At 41.9% G+C, this 27646-nt stretch overlaps 1 protein-coding gene across 2 annotated transcripts in view; it reads right to left on the bottom strand.

Annotated features, from left to right (window-relative positions):
* Positions 1-27646, bottom strand: part of DYNC2H1 (dynein cytoplasmic 2 heavy chain 1) — a 6555988-nt gene that overhangs the window by 2638885 nt on the left and 3889457 nt on the right. For both annotated transcript variants that reach the window (XM_044072582.1, XM_044072581.1), the window contains one exon: positions 17306-17443. In XM_044072582.1, coding sequence (XP_043928517.1) covers positions 17306-17443 — 138 coding nt within the window. The remainder of the gene's footprint in view (positions 1-17305; positions 17444-27646) is intronic.

Here is a 27646-nt window from a genome sequence, read left to right as displayed (position 1 = left end):
GCAATGCAGTGTTATCAAAAAAGAGTAGTTGCAAGCAAATACACCATAGGAGGATAACCCAAAATAGGTTGTATGAGGAGGTGTTAGCCACTAGTCCTGTACCTAGAGGGGAAGGAGGGAGGGAAACCTATACTACAGCTGTATTAGCACTCGAACATCTACATTTATGGTAGGTACAAAACTGTACTATGTTCATCGTGCATACAGCTGCAGTAATCACATATGGGTAGAATCCCAAAGCTACGCACAGGGTGGTAGGCACTAGGTAGAAATGGGATGAGCCAGAATGCCCTGCAACACAGCAGTAGCAACGCCTGCTCTAGTTTTGGAATATAAAGGCAGGTGGTAGTGTTTTGTGAAGGTATGTACAGAACTCCAAGTGGCTGCCTCCAAGATATCTTTGGTAGGAACTCCTCTGAGGAAGGCTGTAGAGGTAGCTGTGGCCCTGGTGGAGTGTGGTCTGATGCCTACAGGGACAGATTTCCCATGATAGGAGTAACAAAATCGTATGCAGTGGCCTATCCATTTAGAGATTGTCTGTTTGGTAACAGGCTTCCCTTGAGCTCCTACAGCATAAGACACAAAGAGTTGTTGTGATTTCCTGAAAGGCTTTGTTCTGTCCAAATAGTAACGTAGCTGTCTATGGATGTCTAAGGAATGTAGCAGCCTTTCCCCTTTGTTTTGAGGATTGGGGTAAAAGGTAGGTAAGTGTATGGCTTGATTTAAAGCTACCCTGGATACCACTTTAGGCATAAATGACGGGTTGGTTCGAAGGAAACCCTGTCCTGATGGAAGATAAGAAAGGGCTGCACAGCCATGAGGGCTTGAAGTTCCGAAACCCTACGAGCTGAGGTAATGGCCAGAAGGAAAGCTGTTTTCCAGGACAAGTATTGTAAATCTGTTGAGGCAGCTGGTTCAAAGGGAGGCAATGTTAATTTTTCTAGAATGTAATTAAGATCCCAGGCTGGCACTGGTTGTTTCCTTGGTGGTCTTATATTCTTAGCCCCTCTGAGGAATTGCCTTAAAAGTGGGTGAGAGAATAACGGTGGATCCGTGTTGAATTCTGCAGAAATGGCTGAGGCATGGATTTTTATGGAGGAAAATGAAAGTCCACTGTTCAGCAGCTCAGCTAGATACTATAATACCTGAGGCAAATTCAGTTTTCTAGGATCCTGGCCTTTTTTCTCATTCCAAGAGCAAAACCGTTTCCATTTTGCTGAGTAAGTCTTCCAAGTAGATGGCCTTCTGGCCTCCAGAATGACATCCTGCACCTCTTTGGAGAGTAGGGTCTGCTGAGGTGTTAAGGAATTTTCCATGCAGCAAGATTGAGTGTTTTCAGCTGACTGTGAAGAGTTTTGTAGCTGTGCTGAGTCAGCAGAAGAGGCATTAGAGGTAGAGGCCAGGGAGGAGTATGTGTTAGGCTCCTTAGGAGTGGGTACCAGTGCTGTCTTGGCCAGTCTGGAGCAATCAGTATTATCTTCGGTCTGTCTGCTCTTGCTTTCAGGAGCACCTTGGGTAGAAGAGGCAGAGGTGGGAAAGCGTACAATGTCCATGCTGTCCAACTGAATGAAAGGGCTTCCACCCTCCAGGCCTTTGGATGAAAAGTCCTTGAGCAAAACTTTTCCAGTTGATGGTTCCTGTGGGAGGCGAAGAGATCTATGTCAGGCCTTCCCCATGCTTGGATTATCTTTGTAAACACCTGTGGATGTAGTTTCCACTTTTGTTGATCTGTCATATTTCTGCTTAGATTGTCTGCCAGAGTGTTTTCCAAACCTGGCAAGTACTGTGCTTGAAGTTCGATTTGCCATTCCAGAGCCAAGTTCCAAAGTGTCATGGCTAGTCTGCACAGGGGATATGAATGTGTTCCTCCCTGTTTGTTTATGTACCACATTACCGTGGTGTTGTCTGTTCTTATCAATAATTGTCCTGGGTGCAGGAGGTCCTTGAATGCTGTAATTGCATTTATTACTGCTAGCATTTCTTTTTGATTGATGTGAAGGTGCTTTTCCTTTTGGGACCATTTGCCCTGAATGCACCTGCCTGTCATGTGCGCCCCCCAGGCTTAATCTGAGGCGTCTGTTGTGATTACTTGATTTGCTTGAGGCTTGCAGAATGGGAGGCCTGTATTTGTTTGACATGCTTGGGCCCACCATAGAAATTCCTTTTGCAAACATGGAATTATTGGTATTATTGTTTCCAAATTTTGGCTGTGTTGAGACCATAGGTACCATTGAAGTTCTCTCATATGCAACTTTGCACATGGGATTAAAAGAATGCAAGATGCCATGAAGCCCAGAGCCTGCAGAATTTTCCTTGCAGTAAGCCTGGTACAATTTGCTAGTGTTTTGAAGTACTGTGTTAGTTGCCCTTGTTTTTCTGGCATAAGATAGGCCATCTGGGTGTTTGTGTCCAAGTTGGCACCCAGGAAAGTTATTTTCTGAGATGATGTTAGCCTGGATTTCTCTTTGTTGATTGTGTATCCCAGAGAATTCAGTAACCGTGTTGCATAAGCCAGATGTTCCAGAAGAGTGTGCTTGCTGTCCACTTGGATCAAGCAGTCGTCCAAATAAGGGTAAATTTGTATCCCTTGAAGTCTGCAGTAGGCAATTACTGATGCCAGGCATTTCGTGAATACTCTGGGCGCAGTAGATAAGCCAAAGGGCAATGCAGAGAATTGATAGTGGATTGAACCTGCAAGAAATCTGAGGTATCTTCTGCAGCTTTGTCTGATTGGGACACGCAGGTATGCCTCCTTGAGGTCCAATGTTACCAGCCAAAACTCCTTGCCCAGCATGGGAAGAAGTTGCTGTAATGTGAGCATCTTGAATTTTGGTACGAGTAGAAATGTATTTAGGATGGATAAGTCCAAAATGGGCTCCAGTCGGTTCCTTTTCTTGGTACCAGGAAAAGTCTGGAATAAAAACCTTGACCTTGTTCGTGAGTAGGAACCTCTTGAATGGCTTTCATGTCCATGAGTTTTGTAATTTGTATTTGTGCCTCTGCCCTTTGATTGTGTGGCAGGTTTGGCATGCCTCTCATTTTTGGAAGAGTGTGAAAATGAAATCTGTAGCCTCTGTTTATTATGTCCAGGATCCATTTGTCTGTTGTGATAATGTGCCAATTTCCTGAAAATAGTGCCAGCTTTCCTCCCAAGTGAGCTGCCAGCTGAGATTTGCTTGGCATGAAAAGGAGGAAGTCATTGGGTTTGCTTTCTGTATTGTTGTGCACTGTCTTCGCCACCTCTTGGTGCTTGAGTTTGCCATTGTCTGCCTCTATATGATCCTTGAGATTGCCCTCTGCCCCTTGAGCGCCTGTATCTACCTCTCTGGGGCTTGTCTGTGGCTGGAAAGGACCAATTTTTTGAAGGCCAATTTCTGCTAAAACGAGGTGGCTGTACCTGTAGAAAAGCCTTGACAGCTTGCATAGATTTAGCTTTTTCTTCCATTTTCTGTAGTATCTCCTCAGCATTAGTACCAAATAGCACATCCTTTTGTAAAGGAGCATCTAGTAGTTTAGCTTTAACATGATCAGGCAAGTTTTGTTCCCTAAGCCAGGCATGTCTACGAATGACTGCTCCTGTAGCAGCAGCTCTACTTGAGGCCTCTAAGGCATCATAACCACATTGTAAGGTGTGTTTACCCACTTGTTCTGCACTATGCATCATATCCTGCAATTCCTTCAAATTTGGTTGTTCAGGTTGAGACATTTTGTTTCTTAATTGTGATAGCAGAAACTGTTGGTATTTAAGCATATGGAACTGACAATTTAAGGCCCTCATGGCTAGGGTGGCTGAGGTGTATACCTTTTTCCCCCACCTTTCTAAGGATCTAGATTCTCTCTTGGAAGGTAGTGGATTCTTGGCAGTAGAGGCCTTCATTCCCTTGGGGCCTTGAGAAATGGTATCAGGGTCAGCATTATGGCTTTTGAAAAGAAATTGGTGAGAGTTAGGGACTCTGTAGTACCTATCAGGTTTGACTGGTGCAGGAGGCAGGGAATCTGAGTGAAGACAAGCCTCCGAGTAAACATCATCAAGAATGTCCAGGACAGGGGTATAGCCAGAGGCCTGTGTTGAGGTAACAAAAGAAATTCCCTAAGCCTTTTCTTGGAATCAGAAAAGTCTTGGCCTTCCCAATGGAAGTGTTCCCTCAAGGTGTGCAAGGTCTCCCCAAAAGAAAAATCCTCAGGGGGAGAGACAGAAGGAATGGACTGTTCTGCATCAGAATCTTCATAAGGGGAATACGAGTGTTCCTCCACATCCGAATGTTCTGAGAAAATGGAGCCCTGTTCAGAAGAGGGAGAGTCTTCCTCCACTCTGGGTCTCTTGTCTGGAGGGGGTTGGGAACCCCTGATATAGGAAATTAAATCCTCAGCCATTTTAAGCATCTGCTTTTTTGGCATGGAGCCTGGGGATGGGCCCTGGGCAACAGGCCTCTTGGGATGCATGGCTGATTTGGACTTAGTGAAGGCCTTAATGGAAAAGGAAGAAGAGGGCCTAAATGCACCTTGGGTAGAAGTGGACCTGTCCACATTAGGAGGCTCAACACTCACTGTGGATTCGGTGGTTGTAGTCTGAGTAAGGGCCGAGGTACCAGCGGTCTCGTGTACATAAGACACCGCCAAGGAAGTGTCGTCGGTAGTCAGGGACTGCATAGGTGTCTCGCTGAGAACCGGACCACGTGTAGCCGGTTTTGGCATAGTATCGGTGGAGACCGCGGACCTCGTGTGTCGGTCCTTGTCCTTTCATTTTTTGGACAAAACGGTAGTTGGAGTATCCGACAACATTTTATAATTAAAGGCTTTACCAAAATAATGTTGGGCGAACTCCGCCCGACGCTTAATAGTGCGTTTATTGAAGGTAGCGCAAAAGCGACAGCCCGAGACGTCGTGGTCTCGGCCTAAACAAGGTATGCAGAGGGAATGGAAATCCTTATGCAGTATTTGCTTCCCACAAGAAATACAATTGTTAACTTTGTCTGACATCGGTCTGAGGCAAGAAAAGTTTCCCCAACGTTGTACTTAGCTTTAATGAAGACTTCAGTTTCCGATTCTGTTGTAAATTCAGGAGCTGGCCGACCTGCACTTGCGAACTGCTTCTGCTTCGGGCACCGCACGGCAAAAAAAGACTGAAGAATATGGCGTCGGCTGTGATTTATATACCCCTGTCGCACTGACGTCAGGGAAGAAGACGACAACAACCGACGCCGGACCAAGACTTTGGAATTCGGCCGACCGAGGGACCGCCTGACGGCAGAGAACCCATATGTGATTACTGCAGCTGTATGCACGATGAACATCAGGAGTGAATGTATTCCACTACTCAGGAAATGTTGAAAAGCAGGTGTGAGATTCAAACTGCTCTACCCAGCTATCTTCAAAATATTTTCCCCTGGACGGACAAAATCATTTTTGATGAAGTACATGAAAAGTAGGAGATACAAAAGTTTGCCCACAAAAAGTGAGCTGTGAAACAGAAGGAGATTCTGCTTCTTGTTCTTCTGGTAATAAAGACCACAGAGAGCCTGTGCCAGTAAAACCTTTCCCAATGTTTCAAAGGAAAATGCTTGAGAAAAGGAAAAAAAAAAGCACAACAGTTGACTAGAAGAATCAAGACTATGTTGGAAATGAAGCAGAGACAGGACCTGGGAAATGGTGATGAACAGGAATAAAACCAGTAACTTGCAAACTGACAAATGTGGGATTACAAAAGAATAATTATATCTGTGAAACATGCCAGAACAAGAAAATCAGGAAATGTTGGACTCTTTTGGACTTTGTTAAACATGTCAGAGACTATAAATCATATGCCCCACTTACTGTCTTTACTGTTTGGAAAAATACTTAGGAGAGGGCAAGAGGAGAAAGAAAGTAAACTAATAAAACATTTTTTTCTTAATGGTACTATTTTTATAGTTTCTAATTTTCTTTGCATGCTATAAAGTAAAGTTTTCTCATTTATGTTTAAGTGTAATAGGGATACTAATGTAAACAAGTGTTTTTCCCCCTTTTTCTTTCTCCATTCTTCCATCTTGTTCAGCTTTAACAAATGCAAGTACTGCAATATAAAGTAAAAAAGAACAAAAGTCTGGTTAAAAGAGCATGCCAAAAGAAAAATTGGTGTGCTTTTTCTCATTCTTACATAATGGAATGACTGGATTAAGGCCCTTAAGCTTGATCTAGTAACACATTTTAAAAGAAAGCAGGTAAATGAAAAAGAATACTGAATATGAAAATGCTTTTTTTTTCCTAGCAAATAAATGTATGCTTAGCAGCAACATTTTATCTGGTCCTTGTGCCTCTAGGAGATGATCTTATAAAGAGAAACAGCTAAGAGATAATATTCTCTGAAAGTAGTCAAGTGTTTACTCAGCTGTAAGAGCTATAAAGATAAGACAAAGCCAGACAGCATTTAGCTGAAACACAGGCTACACCATGCATCTTAGCACAAATAACCTTTCTTTTAGGTTAACTCAAGTCTAAGAGTGTGGCTATCAGTTTAGAACATTTGCTCTTATTAGGGCATAAAACTTCAATATTTGAAGATGTATATAGTTTTGTGTATTATTATGAAGTTGTGTGTCGGGGGCAGAAAGTAAACTATAACAAAGCAGGGTAGATTTTTTAATAAATTTATGAAAATATTTGGCATGGAATATGTGAATTGAGTACTAGGAGTTCGAGCTGAATTTACATATTATTCTCCAAGATACAAAAATTGGGCTAGGCTAGACAGTTTACATTTAACAGGAACATGTGCATTTAATTCAAAGTTTTGATACACACCCAATAACTATTTCACAGCATGCCCCAATAATAAAAACATAAAAATAAAAACACATGGTAATGAAATAAAATGAGACAATGATGCTTTCCCCATCTATCTGTTGAAAAGGAGGAATTTAAGGAATGGATAGTGGAAATTATTCAGGAGCTATTAGAGAAGACAGAAATTTCTTACGAAAATATAGACAGGGAGTAGGATAAGGTTAAAATGTTTAAAAATAGGGTGGAAATAAAAAAAGGGGGGATATGGTTAAGAAGTAACAATAATTACTTAGAGGGACTGACAAATGTGAAAGTATTGCAAAATAGGGGGAATCTCTCAGAAGAAAAGGAGCAACTGCAGAATGCTAAACAGAAAATAAGGGATTGCCTCGATAATGTGCATGAGTTTAGAAAGACTGCTGTTAAGGAACTGTTTTTTTTTATAAGAACTCTAGATCACAAAAACTTTTAGCACAATGACTCGGAACAGAAAGTAGAAAAGGCTGTTGCCAAGCTTAGGGATCCTACAACAAGAAAGATAACAAGTGATCCTGTGGAAATGGTGGTTGTCTTTCGGGTTTTCCCAGTTAGGGGTCGCCTCAGCAGAAATCCTGTGGAAGTATTAGAAATATTTTGGAAATTCTATGAAAGGCTGGTTAAAACAGAGAAATATGGAAATCAAGAAAATGTATTGATTTTATTTTTATTTATTTTTACATTTGCTAACTGGGTTAGTCTGTCTGGGTTCTTAGAAGCCCTTTTTCAGCATAGACCCAAGGAGAAAAGCACCCAAAAACGTTTAAGGAGCAAAGATAAACACACATCACATTTTAAGTATACATACTTCTGAAGTAATTACATAACATGCAATAAAGGAATATACAGAATGGATGGAAATACAATACAATACATATATGGAAATTTTCACGTAGCATGGCAAGCAACTAAGCAGAAATATGATAAGACCAAGTTCAATACATTGCTGAACCAAGGTACTAGGCATGAAGTAAGTAAATATACCGATAAAGTTGTGTTTACTTTGGAAGTTAATAAATAAAGAACAGTAATAAAGGATTATGGGAATTGAGTGTAAAATGAGCTAACTAGTATGGAATATGATGGAAAATGGAAATGTTTATGGAAGAATTAAATATTCTTAAGATGGGCAAAGCTCAAGTGTTAGCAGTTACAGGAGGAGATAAGATAACAGATCTACAGATGTACAACCAGTCTGCAGGAAAGTCCCCAGGAATAGATTGTATTCCTGTAGATGTTTGAAAGCTGGGAAGGAAAATCTGATAAAGATCTGGAAGATTTTGTTTAATAATATTTTAAGAGTAGTACCAACATCTGGGAAGAAAGCGGTGGTAACTGTAATACCTAAAGATGGTAAAGATCCATCAGATCCAGGTTCATAGAGGCCCATTTCAATACTAAACCATGATTATGAAGTGTTTATGTGTATAATGGCTAAACTAATGGCAAAATTGATAGATATGGATCAATGTGATTTGGTGGAGGGGAGGCAAACATTCGACAACATTAGCAGAACACTGATGATCCAGACGGAAGCAAAATGTAAGAAAATATCACTGTTGTTGATGGATCTTAATGCAGAGAAAACATCTGGCAGAGTGAGCTGGGTATTTATGAGCAGGGCAATGGAAGGATTTGCATTTCCTGATAAAATGATAAGGTTGATTAGATGGATATATGAGGGATCAAAGGTGAAAATAAAAGTGGATGGGTTCCCCTCTGATAATTTCTGCTTGAGCAGAGTTTGCTTTTCCCTTTATTTGTATTATATTTAGATCCACTCGCAAAGAAAATAAGGGGCTCAGAAATTTCGAGGATATAATTAGTATGGTAGTCAAGAAAAGCTGGCTCTGTTTGCAGATGATATTATTTTATACCTGACAAAACCAGAAAGGGACATTACAGTGTTGTGTAACATTTTGAGAGAGATTCAAATCTTTTTGGGATACAAATTTAATGAAGCTAAAATAATGGCAATAGCTGTAAATTATGTACCCACACACAAACTGGTTCAGCAATATGAATATTTATGGGGACATGATAATGAGAGATTTAGGAGTATGTATTAAAAATTATTCTGGTGTGGCAGATAAGGATATGTGGAAAGAGACTAAACAAAAGATAATACAAAAACTAAGAAAATGGAAGCTCTGTTATATGGCTATCGACAAAAGATACATTAAAATGTTTTCATCCCTTTAGTCTTATACACAAGGTCAGGCATACTTTTATCAATAGAGGTTGTGTATGGTAATTAATAAACAGATGAAGGAATTTATCTGGGAGGGGAAGATGGCAAGAGTCAAGTGGGATAAGCTTATTTTCCAGCAGAATAAGGCAGACTGGGATTACCTTATTTGAAGAGGTATTTCAGAACAACACATTTAAGGTTCCTATGCATAGCACAAACAGAAAACTATATTTCAAAGTGAAAAGGGATGATGATGAAATAGGGGGGAAGCTCAAGAAACAAGGAGAGACTGGGATTTTGGATGCAGACTTTTAAGGAGAATAACAATCATACAGAATTCTATATTCATAAAGTTGCAGAAAGTATTCCAAGATCTAAGCCAATATGGAAATGGAGAAAGGAGATTCTGATGACAGGGATGACTGCAATCAGGATACAGGCAATAGGGGGCTGGAATTTATTGGAGAAAATTGTCAAAGGAACCAAGGTACTGGTAGCAAATAACTAGAGAGGGAGAGGTAACAGAATGGGAAGTCTCCAAGAACTTATTTGGACTGCAGGTTAGAGATTCTTTCCCTATCAATATCAGTGTATAAGCAAAGAGAAAGAAATAGGGAGGTCCTAAATGAAAAACCATCACTGGTACAGTTTTTAATAGAATTTAGAACAGAAGCTACAGTTAAGAAAGGAATAATTAGGTAAAGCATATAAAATATTGCATGATAACGATAAGCATCAATTTAATAAGAGGAGCTTAGAAAAAAGCGGGAGGAGAGCTTGGATAAGCAATTCACAAAGAAACAATAGGGGATATATATATGTCTCTCAAATATGCAACCAAGTCTAAAGGATTTAGGAACTTTGCTTGGAACTGTTTACATGGTATTTTTATACCAGAAGTAGACTCCAAATAATCTTTCCACAGGTAGACAGCAAATTTTGGAGGTGTGGTGGGAAAGAAAAGAGGTAATTGGCAACATATTTTCTGGAAGTGAAATGAGTTGGCACACTTTAAAGATTCCCTTCAGACTGCTCTGTCAGAAAAACTGGGTAAGAATATTGGTGCAGCTAAGGAAATGATCTTTTTTGAGCTATGATACACAATCAGAATTTCCTACACATAGTAAGGCATTCCTGAGTCTAATAATGGTGGCTGCCAAAAAAGCAATTACTAGGAAATGGAAATCAAAGTCTAAACCAATGTTACAAGAAGTAGTGAAGATAGAACATAGATAAAACAACTGGATTTGGGATCTTTAGAAGAAGGGTAGGAGCAAATTACATAGAAAAAAAATGGGAATTTTGTTATCAATTCATGCAGAGGAGGACCGAGGTGTAAAAGAAGGCAGGATGTGAATGAGTTATGTATGACTGGATATATTATAAATGATGTATAATGTTGCAGCTACTGTTGTGTCTGCATGGTTTGTATTGTATAATGTTTGCAAATGAGGCTGTGTTGGTATGGTTTATTTTCATTTATATAAATATAAGACTACCTATGCCATACATTATAATTTAATAAAAATATCTGTTAAAAATAAAAAATGATTAAAGCATTTATAAGCATGAATTAAAAACGATTCCTTTACAACAGCTAAGGATATGTGGGAAGAGACTAAACAACAGACAATACAAAAGTGAGAAACTGGTAGCTACTGTTTATGGATATGAAAAGTAAAATACAAGCAGTGAAAAGGCTTTTAGTTACTTTAATTTTATATACAGGTCAGGCATATTTTTATCAACCAGAGAAGTTGTGGACAATAATTAATAAAGATGGGACTAAATTTATCTGGGAGGGGAAGACGGCAAGAGTCAAGTTGGATAGGTTGAGCTTTCCAATAGAACAAGGTGGTTTACGATTACCTGATTTGAAGGGATATTTTAGAGCTGCACTGTTGAGGCTCATGTACATAATACAAGTGGAAGGTTATAATTCAAAATGGAAGGAGAGGACGATGAAGTGGTGGGAGTTTAAGAAATTAAGAGAGAGTGTGATTTAGAACAAAAACAATGCAGAATATAATATTCATAAAGTAGTTGAAAGCATTCTAAGAACTAAAACAGCACAGGAATGGAGAAAAGAGATTTTGCCAGTACGGATAACTGCAAGTAGGGGTACAGAAAATAAGCAAAAGGGGGCTGGGATTTACTGGAGAAAACTGGCAAAGGAACTAAATATTGGGATCAAATAACTAGAAAGGGAAAGGTAACAGAGTGGGATGAGGTTTATACTGTAGGCTAGAGACTATCTTCTCTAACAAGGACTGATATCAGAGTATAGGCAAAGAAAAAAGGAAAGGGGAATCTTAAGTGAAAGACCTGCTTCGGTGGAGTTTTTAGTTGAATCTAGAAAATAAACCGTTAAAAAGGGGATAATTAGAAGAGCATATAAAATATTGCATGATAACTACAATAATCAATCACAGGAGGTTAGAAAATATAGGAAAGACAGACCGGAAAAGCACTTTAGAAGAGAACTATGGATGGACATCAGCACAGCTCCAAAGTATGCAACAAAAACAAGCTCCAGAAGGTTTATGATCTTTGCTTGGAAGAGCTTGCTTAAGTATTTTTATACTTGAAGCAGACTTCAAATAATTTTTCTTTAGGAAGACGCCAAGTGTTACAGCTGTGATGGAGGAAGAAAGATAACCGGGAACACGTTTTTTGAATATAATGAGTTGAGAGATTTTTAAAATTCACTACTAAGTACTCTGTCAAAAATATTGTGTGAGCAAATGCCTGTAACTAAGGATATGATTTTTTTTTTTTTTTTTTTTTTAGCAGGGACATGGACTTGCCAAGACATAGTAAGGGTTTATTAAGTTTAATTCTGTTGGCTGCCAGCTGCCAAAAAAGTAAATACTAGAAAATGGAAATCAACATCTAACCCAAATTAATTTGAAGTTCTGAATATTAAAATAGAGAAGAGAACAGGAAAAGGGATCTTTAGAAAAGGAAAGTAGCACATTACACAGAAACAAATGGAAATTGTGGGAACAGCACATGTAGACTAATGTTCAGGAGGAGGAGTGAAGTTTAAGGGAATGCAGAAATTCAGCAAATTATGTAATGTTGGACTGATTATAATTACAAAAAAAAGATATGTGATGCATAATGTATGGCAACGAAAAAAAATGTTAATATATTTTGTTTTCTTTTCTGTTAATGTATACTGGCTTGTTTCTTAAGTATTGATTTAATAAAGGTGTTTAAAAAAATTCTGTCTGGAAGGAGTGGCCATGGTTTAAGATGATGCTACCTATGAAAGAGAACACCACTTAATTTGAAATTCTTTTAATTTCTTCATGCTACATACAGGTTTTTAAAAGAAGGAAAAAGAGTATAGCTTAAGGCAAATGATGCCACATTTGAAGTTGGGCAACAAACTGGCTGAAAAACAGAGCCTACACAGTGCTAGTTGCAAGAGCCTCATAAGAATGTACAAATGTGACCAGGGGTATCTCCTCAAGTCTCAGTGCTAGGACCTTTGCTTTTTGGCATATATTTTTCAGATCTCCCCAAAAAAAAGAGACAGAGATCTCCAACTGATAAATCATACAATGACATTCAAAACATCCTGCATGAACTCTCCCCGGTAAATTCATGGTGAACTAAAAATTGGCTCAAACTAAATGATGAAAACTGTAGTATTGTCAGTTTTGGCAGATGATCTCTCCCATCATCATACAATACAGACAACACAACACTACAAAATAAAGACATAGTGAGGAACTACGGAACATGTTCATAATTCCTTCTCTTTTGATCATCATGGGACAATGGCTGCCAGGAAATCCTTTTATTTTAGCATAATTAAATGCAAAAGGAATATCTTCAAGATCTAAAAATATATTATACCATGACCCCCCCAAAACGTGCACGCTGATTGGCCAGCGTGCACACTGTAAATCGAGTTATACTAATGGAAAAAGGTCCGGTCGCCCGGACTTTTTTCCATTAGTATAACTCTACTGTCTCACTATGTTAAATGGGTTTAACATAGCGAGGCACCTTTAAAATAAGCAACGGAGATCTCCGTTGCTTATTTTGAAGCTGTCTCGCTATGCTAAACCCATTTAACATAGCGAGACAGGTTTTAAAAAAAAAAGCAATGGAGAAAGCAAGATCTCCGTTGATTTTTTTACTGTTTCGCTATGTTAAATGGGTTTAACATAGCGAGACAGCTTTAAAATAAGCAACGGACATCTCCGTTGCTTATTTTAAAACTGTCTCGCTATGTTAAACTCATTTAACATAGCGAAAACAGTAAAAAAAAAGCAACGGAGATCTTGCTTTCTCCGTTGCTTTTGCCCACAGCTCTGATGTACTGCGCAGGCGCGCAGTACATCAGAAATGCCGCGGATGCCAGACATCTGCAGAATGGCAGTAAACAGGCATTATACTATGCTATTATTTAAGAAAAGTAATAGTTTCTTTCCTTAAATAATGTCATGGTATAATAGCAATAACCCACTTCTGGGTTTGGGTAATGCTGTATTTACCCACGGTTGGCTTTGTTTGGTCCCTCGGGCTTCGCCCTCGGGACCAAACCACGCCAACCGTGGGTAAATCCAGCATTACCCACACCCAGGCGTCGGTTATTGCTATAATCATTCCTTTATACTCGGCACTGATCAGAACAGTTATTAAGTACAATGCCCCCCTTTGGTATGAACCTCACTAAACATATCAAACTTTCACAAAACCATAGGGGGTTCTAACCAAAAAGACCCAAGTTCCAGAGCTATCAAGACAGGTTGAAAGCAATATCCCATTAATCAGTTACAAACTTCTGATGGGAGCTCTCTGTTAAGATTATGAAATATTATCAATTACAGAAGTTTTCCTCATCCCTGTATAGGAAACCAACCTATTCCAATAAATGTTTACATCATTTAAGTTGTCATCCACAGTTTCAGAAAAAAATCTTTGGTGAAGGGGTAAATGGTTCCCTTAGCGTGAATGATATCAGAGGGCACAGTGTTGTTACAAGAACTGGAAGTGTTAAAAATATGTTATTGAGGAGAGGTTATCCCATCAATCTGTTGCATACAATAGCTGATGAGTGGTCCATAAAAGGAATTCAGAGTTTTATACACCATTTTTGGGGTACATGGAATCTTCCCTGGTTAGGTTGAAAGTTGATTACTCCAGCCTTGATACAGCTTTATGCATTACATGCAGTTAAAATGCCAGTTTTTTGTGATATAAAAATGAGACCACAATAAATCATTTCAAAACTTTCCCCACCTTTAATGCAACCTATAACCCATACAATTCAATTGAAAAACAAACAAATCTGTTAGGGGGAAAATATACAAAATAAAAAAAATGTACAATAAGCTGGCTGCATAAGTGTGCACACCCTAAAACTAATACTTTGTTGAAGCACTTCTGATTTAATTACAGCACTCGGTCTTCTTGGGTAGGAGTCTATCAGCATGGCACATCTTGACTTGGCAATATTTGCCCACTCTTCCTTGCAAAAGCGCTCCAAATCTGTCAGACAGTGAGGGCATCTCTTGTGCACAGCCCTCTTCAGGTCACCCCATTTTCCATTGGATTTAAGTCTGAGCTCTGGCTGGGCACTTCCAAAACTTTAATTTTCTTCTGGTGAAGCCTTTCTTTTGTTGATTTGGATTTACGCTTGGGGTTATTGTGTTGAATGGTGAAATTCCTCTTCCTCTTCAGCTTTCTAGTAGATGCCTGAAGGTTTTGGTCCAAAAATGACTGTTAAGGAACTGTTCATAATTCCCTCCATCTTGAATAAAGCCCCAGTTCCAGATGAAGAAAAGCAACCCCAAAGCATGACACTACCACCACCATGCTTCACCGTGGGGATGGTGTTCTTTTGGTGATGCGAAGTGTTGTTTTTGCACCAAACAAACCTTTTGGAATTGTGGCCAGAAAGTTCAACCTTGGTTTCATCAGACCATAACACATTTTCCCACATGCTTTTGGGAGACTTGATGTATTGTTTTGCAAAATTCAGCTGGGCCTGGATGTTTTTCTGTGTAAGAAAAGGTTTCCGTCTTGCAACCCTACCCCACAGCCCAGACATATGGAGAATACAGGAGACTGTTGTCACAGGTAGTACACAACCAGTATTTGCCAGAAATTCCTGTAGCTCCTTCAGTGTTGCTGTACGTCTCTTGGCAGCCTCCCTGACCAGTTTTCGTCTTGTCTTTTCATCAATTTTGGAGGGAAGTCCAGTTCTTTGCAGCATCACGGTTGTCCTATATTTTCTCCACTTTTTGATGACTGTCTTCACTGTGTTCCATGGTATATCTGATGCTGTGGACATTTTTTGCACCCTTCTCCTGACTGATACCTATCAACAATGAGATCTCCTTGATGCTTTGTGAGGTCTCTGCGAACCATGGCCTTTGCTGTAGCAGGCAAATGAGTAAATGTCAGGAAAATCCTACAAGGACAACTGAACTTTATTTGGGGTTAATCAGAGTCTCTTTAGTTGATGGTAGGTGTGTACCCAAGAAGAAAATGTAATTAAATCAAAAGGTGGTTAAAAAAAGTATTAGCTTAAGGGTGTGCACACACAAAAAGTATTAGTTTAAGGCTGTGTGCACTTATGCAACCAGCGTACTGTATGTTATTTTTTGTATTTTTCCCCTAACAAATTTGTTTTTCAACTGAATTGTACAGGTTATAAGTCACATTAAAGGTGAGAAAAGTTTTGAAATGATTTATTGTGGTCTCATTTTTTATATCACAAAAACCTGGCATTTTAACAGGGGTGTGCACACCTTTTATATCCACTGTATAGTATTGATTGTAACTTTATTCAGGATATTATCAGCAATAACTGGGATATTTTTTCAATGCCCCAAAAATTATTTTTAGGAAGGTTAAAAAAATAATCAAAAATGTTGGAAGGATCTAAACTAGATTTAGTAATTAAAAACTGACATGGGTGTTATAAATGCAATATATGTGCCCAATGTGGCTTAATTTTATAGAGTGTGAGATTACTATTGCACATTATCTAGTTTTAGTTATTAAATGTTACATCAATTGTGGCACTAAGGGTCTGGTTTATGTTGCAATGTGTAAAAACTGTGACCCTTTCTACATAGGGAAAGACAAATGAAGTCTATGTTAATGTATTTGCAAACATAACTTAGACATTTTGAAAAAGAATAACACCAATGTCCTTGCCAGGTGTATTTTATTATTTCCTGATCATTCATTTTTGTTTTATGCAGTTGAAAGGATACAGGGCAGTCCCAGGGGTGGTTCCTGAGAGGAATGTTTGGAGGTTAGGGAGCTATGGTGGCAACTGAAGTTTAATGTCAACTTCCTGCCAGGTATGAATGATACTTTTTCACTTGCGAGTGTATTGGAGCTGCGGCATATAAAATCATAATCTAGCTGTGTATTAACATTTATATTGGTTAACTGATTACTGTAAATGTTATTGGACTTTCAATTAGTTATGTCCAATGAATGTTCTGTAATGGTAGCCATGCCTCTCAAACTCTTAAATCAAGAAATCTGGGCAAAGCCATAAGTGATAGGAGGACAAAGCCCCAAAAATAGGGACAGCTTTTAAATATCGCTCTTATAAACTTATAAAGTTGACAGAATAACAGGTTTTGTAATAGCATGAATTTTCTGAAGAGTATTAAGTCTGAAACACAAATATCTACCATTATTTTCTGACTTCTTTAATGACTTGCCACTGATTTGCCAGAAAACCAAAATTTTGTGAAAAACGAACCAAAAATTAAGCAAAAATCTAGACATTCTGTGAAAATCTGTACAGCTGAGAGGTATGACGGTAACATGCAACAAGGATGAGGTTATTTATTTGGATTTTAAACCAAGTTTTGTAGTTCTGCAGAAGTCCTTGATTAGAAAAACATGAAAATGCTTAACATCCATTGTTTCATTATTTTAATAAACTGGTTGCTGAGAGTGGTCCAATTCCTTGGATGTCTTATATGAACTGTACAGTTTAAGAATTTTGGATAATGGGCTGAATATGTAAATAACACTCTGCTAGAGAACAAACATTTTCAAACAGGGTATTAATGTACAGGTAATATCCAGTAATAAAACAAGTTCATCGTTACATGACAACATAAAGTACCGTAAAGCAAGAACTGGTAAAGAAAAAAAAAAACAAACAACTGCCATCTTACTTACAATTACATGGAATTCCCATTGACTGACACCCTGAACTAGCTTTCAAGGACTGTGTTTTGTAGTTCAAGTTGCATATTGACATGCATATTACACAGAATCCTGTGCATTTCTAAATACAGAAGTGCCAGTGTAGTCAAATACCTGCATAGATGTTGTAATTTCTTGAAGCGCAGAATCTGCTTCAGATTGTTTTATTTTAAGCAAACTGCTTTGTTCTGCTGCCTTCCTCTTCAGTTTATCCACAAGATCTTTTGCTTCATTGAGTTTTGAAACTCCTGCCTAAGGAAGAAAGGAAAAAAATGCTGATATAAAATCTATGGGTCTAATTAAAAATACAACATACATATATATATATATATATATATATATATATATGCAATTTGAATCACCCAACTAGCCACAAGAAACAAATGAAATAAATATAAGTATACACAGGAAGAACGGAGCCAAGAATAATGTTCAATGTATAGCCGATTGCGATTGCGTGGAATTCTAGCTGCAATCGCAATCAGCTATACAATGAACATTATTCTTGGCTCCGTTCTTCCTGGGTATACTTATATATATATATATATATATATATATATATATATCTATATATATATTTTTTTTTTCTTTTTTAAGATATTGAAGCTTAGTCTTCAAATCCTTCCTCAGTCCTAAGGAATTAATATCATCTACCTTTCATTATGGCAGGCAATACAGTGAGTGGCCAGTTGCAAAAGGACCTGTAGAAAAATTTAATTTGTCTGTGGCACTCACCTCTTAAAAGCAATTCATCGAGCGGTGTGGGGGGGGGGGGTGACTACAGCAGTTAAAAGAATAACAGTGGAGCATACATTAACATTTGTCATTCTCTGACAATGAGCCAATACTTCACAGCAGTACCCAAGATCTCATATGACTCTTTATCCGTTCTCATGTGTTAAGACACAATCTCGTCATTGTTTTTTTTTCTTTTTAACTAAAAGGCATTGATTCCATTCTGATCTTCTATTGAGAGTTTAACTCTAATCTTGAAAGTTACGCATCGCTAAAAAACAACATCCTCAAAATGTAGACTGAAGTTAAATTCTGAACTTTATAAAAAACAAACACACACAACCAAGTATTTTTTTAATCTGATGATCTACATACAACAGGTCGCATGACTAGAACTATGCAGGGGAAGGTGAGTGGGTTACTTATCTGCTGTAATAAACCTAATTCAAAGATATCTTGAGAAGATGCGTGCTTCGTTTAACTGTAATATCTTACTTTCACACATAGTATAAAGCCGATAATGCCAAATGGTGAGCACACCACTGCTCCTTGGAAATCCTGAGAGATCAGAACAATGCTAGCTTGTCCTGTTCTATTATGAGACTGAGAAACCAACTTGTAATGCTTTACAAATGCATTAACAGTTTGCTGAGCAGCTGCATCACTGATATCTAATAAGGGATATTTTTATCAAATACGATTTAGAAATGCCAGCTGCTCTGGCAGAATGTAGTCTAACTATCCCTTCAAAGGATTTACCATATTTATCACAGCAAGATTCAATATAATTACAAAACTAGCTCAACAAAGTTTTTCAGTTAAATGAAAAAAGAAGTTATGTCTTACCATAACGTTCCATCTGTGTTGCTCATCTTCTTTCATTCATCACTGATGGGTTCAGTTCTGTGCCCTCTACACCGAGTCGGCCTATTACCAAGCTTGCACCAGCCAAAAAAACTTCTCAAGCTAAGTGTCTACCCAGAATGCCCTTCTCTCTGTTACCTCAGATTGAGTTTGCTAAGAAAGGAAGTAAAGCCAAGGCCACTTCTACGCAAGTACCCTAGTGCACCACTTAGACCCAAAGCATCCCCGAGGAGCCTTTGGAGGGGGAAGGAGGGTGGGAAGTGATGAATGAAAGAAGATGAACAACACAGATGGAATGTTATGGCAAGAAATAACTTCTTTATCTGATGTTGTTCATCTTCTTTCCATTCATCACTGATGGGATAGAATCCCAAGCTACCTTGAGGTCCATGGGCGGCCCTTATGGAAGAACATTCCTGAGTACCATTGAGCCGAAGGCAGCTCTCCCCCTGGAGACCAGGTCCAGTTTGTAATGACTGATAAAGATATAAGGCTTAGCCCAAGTAGCTGCTGTGCAGATGTCATCCATGGATGCCCTGGAATGTAATGCTATAGAAATTGCCATAGATCTATGGAGTGGAGTGGGCTTTAACTTTTGGCATGGATTCATTTCAGAGGGAATAAGTGACTCGTATGCAGTCCCTTAGCCATTTTGATAATGTAACCTTGGAAACAGCTTCTCCCATTTTGGGTCCCGAAAAGGAGATGAAAAGCAGTTCAGATTTACGGATAGATTTGGCCCTGTCTAGGTAAAACCTTAATTGTCTATGTATATCTAAGGTGTGAAGGCAGAATTCAGAAAGAACACTCGTAGATCAATGGACTGATTAATACAGAATTCAGAAACAACTTTGGGAAGAAAGGATGGGTTCGTTCGAAGTGACACTCTGTCTTTATGAAAGACCAGGTAAGGCCTTTTGATACATGATGCCTGCAGCTCCGAGACACTTCGGGCAGAGGTAATGGCTACCAGGAACAAAGATTTCCAAGACAAGAACTTTAGGTCACACTTAGCCGCAGGCTCAAAGGGCTTTTGAGTCAAATACTGGAGGACTAAAATGAGGTTCCATGGTACTACGGGCTGTCTAAGAGGAGACCTGAGATGAGAGGTCCCTCTGAGAAAAGCCTTGCAAAGGCGTAACGAAATAAGAGGGGTGCCATCTACACCATTGTGGAAGTTGGAAATCGCCGCTGCTAGATGTACATGAACTGTAGAGGGAGAGGCTCAGTTATCAAAAAACTTAGCCAAATATTGAAGCACTGCAGTAACTGGAGCCGAATATGGGTCTAGCATGTTATCCTTGGACCAAATGGAAAACCTTCCCCATTTATCCTGATATAGTCTTCTGGTGAATGGTTTGTGAGAAGTCAGAATGATGTCTCGAACAGGTGAGGAGAGGTTAGCCTGCCTAGTGACTAGCAGAAGTGGAGAATCCAAGCTGTCAGCTTAAGAGTGGACAAATTCGGGTGACTCAACCCTTTCGGGTGACTGATCAGATCTGGTAGAGGGTCCAGAATCTACTGCGGGAATACTAGGTCAGGCCAAAGAAAGGGGAACCAAACTTGTCAAAGCCAGAATGGGGCTATGAGGATCACCTTCCACCTCAAATGAAGAGCTTTCTTTAGAAATTGTGGGATCAGAGGAATGGGAGGATAGGTGTAGAGAAGTCCCGTGGGTCAATCACGGATCAGAGCATCCCTCGGTGACTCCTCCTGCAGGGGAAATAGGGTGAAGTAGCTACTGTACTTGGTGTTTGATGGAGTGGAGAAAAGATCACAGCAAGGCTGGCCCCAGTGGCTGAAGATTGTAGCCACCACCTCGGGGTTGAGGAACCACTCGTGGGGCATGAAGATGCATCTGCTCAGTTTGTCTGCAATCAAGCTGGAGCTCCCTGGGATATGCACCATCAGAAAGTGGTTGGAAGCTATTGCCACTGCTGGATTCTCATGGCTTCTCGACAAAGGGGGTAGGACTTCATTCCTTCTTTCTTGTTGATGTACCAGACCACTGACATACTGTTTAATTGGATTGCAATTGTCCCAGAGGGGAGAGTCACATGGAATGCCTGCAACACTAACAACATGGCCCTCAGTTCCAGGACATTGATATGCAGGTAAGCCTCTGAGGTGGACCATGTGCCTTGGACAGTCTTTCCCCTGAAAATGGTCCCCCTACCCAATCAGGGAAGCATCCGTGGTCACAATGGCTGTGGGCTGGGAGGGTTGAAAAGGTCGGCTCCAAAGTTCTTTGGCTGGCCTCATCCACCAAAGCAGGTCCTGTTTGCAAAAGTTGGCTATTTGAACCTTGTAATCCAGGGGATGACAGTTTAGGAACCATTAACACAGAAGGAGCCATTGCAGAATTCACATACGTAACTTTGCTAGAGGCACTATTGGAATTGACGGAGCCATAGAACCCATAGCTTGGAGAATTATTCTTGCAGGGACTGATGTTTGAGAAAGAATCACTTGGATTTGAAGCCTCAATCGGTGGAGTCTGTGAAGAGGGAGTGATAGCAGACAGGAATGAGTATTGAACACTGCTCCAATGAACTCAATTTGTTGTGTAGGGATAAGATTTGATTTCTCCAAATGTATCATTATTCCCAACAATTTTGCCAGAGAGAGACAGAGAGAGAGTATGTTGTATTGCAGTTACCAGAAGATGCTTGGTGGGGGCGGTAAGGAGCCAGTTGTCTAGACATGGAAACACCCGGAATCCTTTTAGTCTCAAGTGAGCTGTTACCACTGCCATGCATTTCATGAACACTCTGGGGGCTGCAGAGAGACCAAATGGCAGGGCACAGAATTGTTAATGACTGGCTCCTAGCCGGACGCAAAGAAGACTCCTGGAGTGTTTGCCTGTCTTGATGTGGTAATACACGTCCAGGAGATCTGCAGAGCACATCCAATCGCCTTCTCTTAAAAAGGGAAGGATGGACTGAACCGTGACCATCTGTAATTTGGTTTGGGTGACAGACTTGTTTAAGCTGCAGAGATCCAAAATGGGTCTCCAGTCCTCTGTCTTTTTTGGCAGCAAAAAGAATCTCGAGTAAAATCTGGATCCATGCATGTCTGGCGAGACTGGTTGGATGACTCACTTTTGAGACAGCTTTATAATCTCTGAAGGTGCTTCTTCCCTTTGACTGAATGGAACGTTGGGAAATTTTCTTGGAAATTTTGGCTGACAAGAAAAGGGAATGATGTAACCTCTGGTGATAATATTCTGCACCCAACGATCGGTGGTGATAGAGTGCCAGGCAGCTTGGTACAGAGAGAAATGACTCCTGACTGCTTCCAGAGGTAAGCAATCGGGCCGCCCCTCAGGAGCGCTGATAAAGCTGTCCAGAGAAAGAGTCCCTGGAGCTGTGGTTGCGATGACCCCACCTCTGCCTCTATAGGGGTGTCTTCCAGACTTGTTACCCTCTCTGCCTCTGGGAGTATCATCACCACGTGTGGCATGGAAAAGACCCTGAGATTTCTTACGCCACATTTTCCCACTCCTCTGATTCCTGGAAAAGGTACATTGAGGGTTGGAAAACCATAGGCCTACGGCAGACAGGGTTTTTCCATCTTGCACGCACCTGGCTAATGTATCCTTCACTTTGGAGGCAAAGAGGGATGAAGCTTCGATGGAAGCATTCAGAAAGAAGACCTGAAGGGATCCGTGAGGTCACAGATGTGCATCCAGGCATGATGTCTCATAATGCTTGAACCCGCTGCTCTAGCTACCCTTTCAGTCGCGTGTGAGAGCAACCTCATGGACGAGTTGGGCATTGATTCCAGGGTTGCTAGCTGTGAGGCCACCTTGTCCCTGACCTCATCAGACAACTGTCCTGCAAGTGCCCCAGAGAGTTCAGAGATCAAGTCCCTCTGGACTCTCGTAAAATGTGCCAAATAATTCAGGGACCGTATAACAAAGGTCCCTGGTATAAAACAAACACTTCCCAAGTTTGTCCATCGCTCGGGACTCCCTGTTGGGCGGGTGGACAGCGGGACCTTCCTCAGCCAAGTCCTTTTTCATGGCCACTGCCTCCACCACCACAGCATCAATTGGTAACCTTTTGGACCAGTGCGGATTCTCAATAGGGGCGAACAGAATTTTGTCTGGTCTCCGGGGTATCACCTCAATGGAATCAGGGTTCTTCCACATGTGCTGCACGATGAGTTGGACGAGTTTGTCAGCAGGCAGGGTCACCCAAGAGGTAGATGGTCAGGCAGGAAAAGCCTGCAGGAACACAGACTCCTCAGATGAAGGGTTGGAAGGCTTCCAGTCACCTCTCTGTTTTAACATTTCCAGGATGTCTCTGAAGGAGACATCACCAGGAGGTGACCGTGGGGACCCTTCATCATTGTAATGCATGTCTTCCATTAAGGACTCCTCAGGCGAGTCCATGTGCTTTCTCTTGCACATCTTCTTTCGAGGGAGCTCTTCAGTGGGGGTCTCTGAGGTGGACTCAGAAGACTGGGTACTCTGAACAGGGGTGCCCTGTGGCTTCTCAGCCTGGTGTCCCAGGGGGGTGTTCTGTGACAGCTGCACCTCAGGGGGTGAAAACTGGAGTTCTGACATTATAGGAGTGCTACCAGAAGCAAGAGCCCTCCACATCGTGCAAAAGCCAGGCCCACTCGAAGATGGATGGGAGCCCGAAACTAGAAAGACAACCTCAGAACCAGGGTCACACTCTGCTGGGACAGATCCGCTCCAATGGGTAGAGCCTCAAGCAAGATCAGTGCAGATGCAGCCATCGGCACTGAGGAGGGATCCGAGGAGAAAGTCGGCACTGTACCCTAGGCCAATGCACCCCATCCCCTAATCCAAAGATTGAGGAAGGACCGGTTCGGCGGGAACCGAAGACCAAAGGGACAAACTCAGAGCGGGAGTAAGGTGCACCGTAGGCACAGAGGTGGGGGGGTTCCAAGAAGGATGTCGGAGCAGAAGGCTTCAGAACTGAGACGGTCGAAGGAGGAGTGTAAGATAGAGTCCGTGGATAAAGCAACCCAAGTTCAGCAGGTGGATGGATTTTAGAGAGTAATGTAATCCCCCTAGCTACCAACAGCTGGTCTACAAGACGCACCACGTCGTATTCCAAAAGGCTCCTGGTGGATCTAGTGGATACTCCAAATGGGGAGTCAGGGCGTTTGAGAAATGGGCTATATGCTTGGCCCAGAAATGGGTCTACTGAGGGAGAGTATTGGGTCCATGGTGCAAGGTCTGCCGGCACTGAAGTTTCTAGTTTTGAGACAGGAAGCAAAGGGATCAGATCCAGTGTGGTTGGTACAACGCTCGGTGCTGAAGTGGCACTCGGAGCAGAAATAGTAGATTCCAAAATGGAAACTGAAGTTGAAGGTGTGCCCTGAGCCGAAGTAGCTACAGGTGCCGAAGTCAAAACAGGTGTAGTAAGATCTATGACCAGTACCAGAGGCAGGGTCTGTGCCAATACAGGCTTCGGCATTGAAGGTTTTGAAACAGTTGGAGCCGAGGAAGGTGGATCCGAAGAGTCAGATCATAGGTTCATAGGTTAGTACTAGGCTACTTGCCTTTGCAGGCCACTTTAAGCCTAGCCAGTTACCCCATGTGAGAATCAAACCCTGCACCTTGTGTTTGTAAGGTAAACACCTTGACCATTAGGCTAATCTCCCATGATAATTAGAAGTTATGTACTCACCATAACGTTCCATCTGAGTAGGTGTATTCATTTGTCTGCAACCTGTGGGTTATGGATCCGATATCGGATCCGAACCGGCATGGTTTACCAGCTATGGATCCAAGCTCTCAGCTCCTCCCCTCACCCATAATACCCTGCTCTACCCTCATGACCTCAGATCGAGTTTGCCAACAGCAAGAACACCCTGAAAAGGGTAACCCATAATATGCAGGAAACTGAAAGGCCAGGGGGATAGGAGGGCGGGATGGTTGCAGACAAATGAATACACCTACTCAGATGGAACGTTATGGTGAGTACATAACTTCTAAATCTGAAGTAGGAGATTCATTTGTCTGCAACCTGTGGGACAGAGTCCCCAGCTACCTGAATCTTGGGCGCCATCATGGAAGGATATTCCGGAGCACCGCGGAGCCAAAGGATGCTCTACCCCTAGATGCAAGATCCAACTTATAGTGGGAAATAAAAGTAAGAGATGAAGCCCACGTGGCTGCTGCACAAATATCATCTAGAGGAATCCTAGCCTTAAAGGCTGCCGAGGTAGATACTGACCGGGTTGAATGGGCGTGTACACCCTCCGGTGCGGGCCTTCCTGAAGCTTGATAAGCCAATAAGATACACTGTGAAATCCAGCGAGACAGAGAGACTTTAGAAATTGGCTTGCCCAAATTAAATTTAGCAAAGGAAATAAACAACTGGTCGGATTGCCTATGACCAGCCGTTCTGTTTAGATAAAATCTAAGTTGCCTGTGAACATCTAAGGAGTGAAGCTTGTATTCACCTTTGTTTTCATATTTAGGAAAGAAAACAGGGAGGTTAACGGACTGATTAATGTTTGCTTCAGAAGCTACTTTAGGAAGAAAGGACGGGTTGGTCCTGAGGTAAACACGGTCCGGATGAAATACCAAGTAAGGAGGTTTAGCTGATAATGCTTGGAGCTCTGAAACTCTCTTGGCCGATGTAATGGCTACTAAAAAGGCTGTCTTGAAAGACAAGAATTTGAGATCCACCGTGAGCCGCTGGTTCAAGGGCGGTCAAGGCCTGGAGAACTAATGAGAGGTCCCAAGGAGGAACCGCTTGTTTTACAGGGGGCCTGAGAAGGAAAGTACCTTTAAGGAAAATTTTACACAACTTGGCTGACATGAGTGGACTAGAGTCATGACCAATGTGATAATGAGAAATTGCCGCCAGTTGTACTTTGACTGTGGAACTGCTGGCACCATCGTTAAAAAGAGTGGTTAGAAAGTCAAGCACTAAAGGGAGAGGAACCGTGAAGGATTCAGGCCTTGCCGCTCCGCCCACAAAGAAAACCGTTTCCACTTGCTGCGGTAGACTTTCCTAGTGGACGGTTTATGAGCTGCCACCAGGATTGCCTTAACAGGTGACGAAATACCGGGAGTCCTGATCAAGAGTGGAACTGGAGCAGCCAAGCGGTCAGCTTCAGGTTGTCCAGGTTCGGAGGAGATATGCAGGATGGGTGGGATATCAGATCCGGAATGGGATCTAGAGTCCAAGGAGGATTCACCGAGTGAGACCTTAGAAAGGGGAACCAGATCTGTCGAGGCCAAAACGGAGCAATGAGAATCATTCTGCAACCCACCCGAGAGGCTTTCTGAAGAACTTGGAGCATCAGAGGCAAGGGTGGATAAGCGACAGAAGACCGGGTGGCCAAGCATGCACCAGAGCGCCTCTTGGAGAACCTCCTGGAGGGTATCAGAGCCGAAAAACTGTCGCACTTGGTGTTTGAGGGAGAGGCAAAAGATCGCATGAAGGAGTTCCCCACCGTGCGAATATGCGTTCCGCTACTTGAAAATTGAGAGACCACTCGTAAGGGGTCAGAATGGTGCGACTGAGCTTGTCCGCCAGGATGTTGGACCGACCCGGAATGTGCGTTGCTATTAGAAAGCGGTTGGTGGAGATTGCCCATTCCCAAACTCTCATGGCTTCTCGACAAAGAGGGTAAGACCTTGTTCCCCCTTGCTTGTTGATGTACCAGACAACAGACATGTTGTCCGATTGAATCGCAATTGTTCCCAAGGGAAGAAAGTCCTGAAGTGCTAGCAACGCTAAGAGCACTGCTCTCATCTCTAGAACGTTGATATGCAGTAAGGTCTCTGAATCGCTCCACGTGCCTTGGACGGTCCGGCCATAAAATGCCCCCACCCGAGGCGGGAGGCGTCCGTGGTCACCGTGGCGAGAGGGGGAGAAGCACAAAATGGGCAGCCTCCGTGGAGATCTGGGGAGTGAAGCCACCACAGGAGGGACCGCTTGCAAGCCTTGCTGATCGCAATGGGATGATGCATAGGGAGAGCAAGGTATGACCATTGTACTAAGAGAGTCCACTGGAGGATGCATATTGAGCCTGGCAAGAGGAAGAAGTGCTATAGCAGACGCCATGGACCCTAGAGCCCTCAGGACCAACTCCGCCGGAACAGAACTTGAGTGGAGAATGGCCCGCACCTGGAGCTGCAGATTTTGAACTCTGTCCGCAGTGAGGAAGGCTTTTAAACTCCTTGTGTCTAACCTGGCCCCTATAAAATCTAAGAGCTGTGTGGGTGCCAGGTTGGATTTCTTTGTATTTATTGTAATGCCCAGAAAGGGAGCAAGATGGAGAAAGGAGTCGCGCGCCAATAGTAGTAGATGCCTTGTTGGGGCGGTAAGAAGCCAGTCGTCCAGGTAGGGGAAGACCTGCACCCCCTGAAGCCTCAGGTGGGCCGCTACCACTGCTAATACTTTGGTGAACACCCTGGGGGCTGTGGTGAGACCAAAGGGAAGGACCCGGAACTGGTAGTGACTGTCTCCCAGCCAGAAGCGGAGGAACCTCCTGGAGCGCCTGTCCATCAGGATGTGGCAGTACGCATCTTTGAGGTCTATAGAACACATCCAGTGATTTTCTCTCAGAAGGGGGAGAATAGATTGCAGAGTGACCATTCGGAATTTTTCCTTGGGGACTGCCAGGTTCAAGAGAGAAAGGTCTAAAATTGGTCTTAGTTCCCCCGTCCTTTTTGGCACTAAAAAGAACCTGGAGTAGAAACCTGATCCGATCTGGTCTGGGGGGACGGGCTGGATGGCTCTTTTCTTTAGCAGATGGCCAATTTCTGCCAAAGCAGCTTCCCGTTGACCGGGTGGAACGTCTGGGAGGGACTTCAACTTTGGTAAGTGACGAAAAGGGATGCGGTATCCTCTGGATATG

This window comes from Protopterus annectens, chromosome 5.part0 (genome assembly GCF_019279795.1).
Source record: "Protopterus annectens isolate FY-2018-M chromosome 5.part0, PAN1.0, whole genome shotgun sequence".
NCBI lineage: Eukaryota > Metazoa > Chordata > Ceratodontiformes > Protopteridae > Protopterus > Protopterus annectens.
The sequence above is the reverse complement of the archived record's forward strand: the minus strand, read 5'-3'. Positions and strand labels throughout refer to the sequence as shown.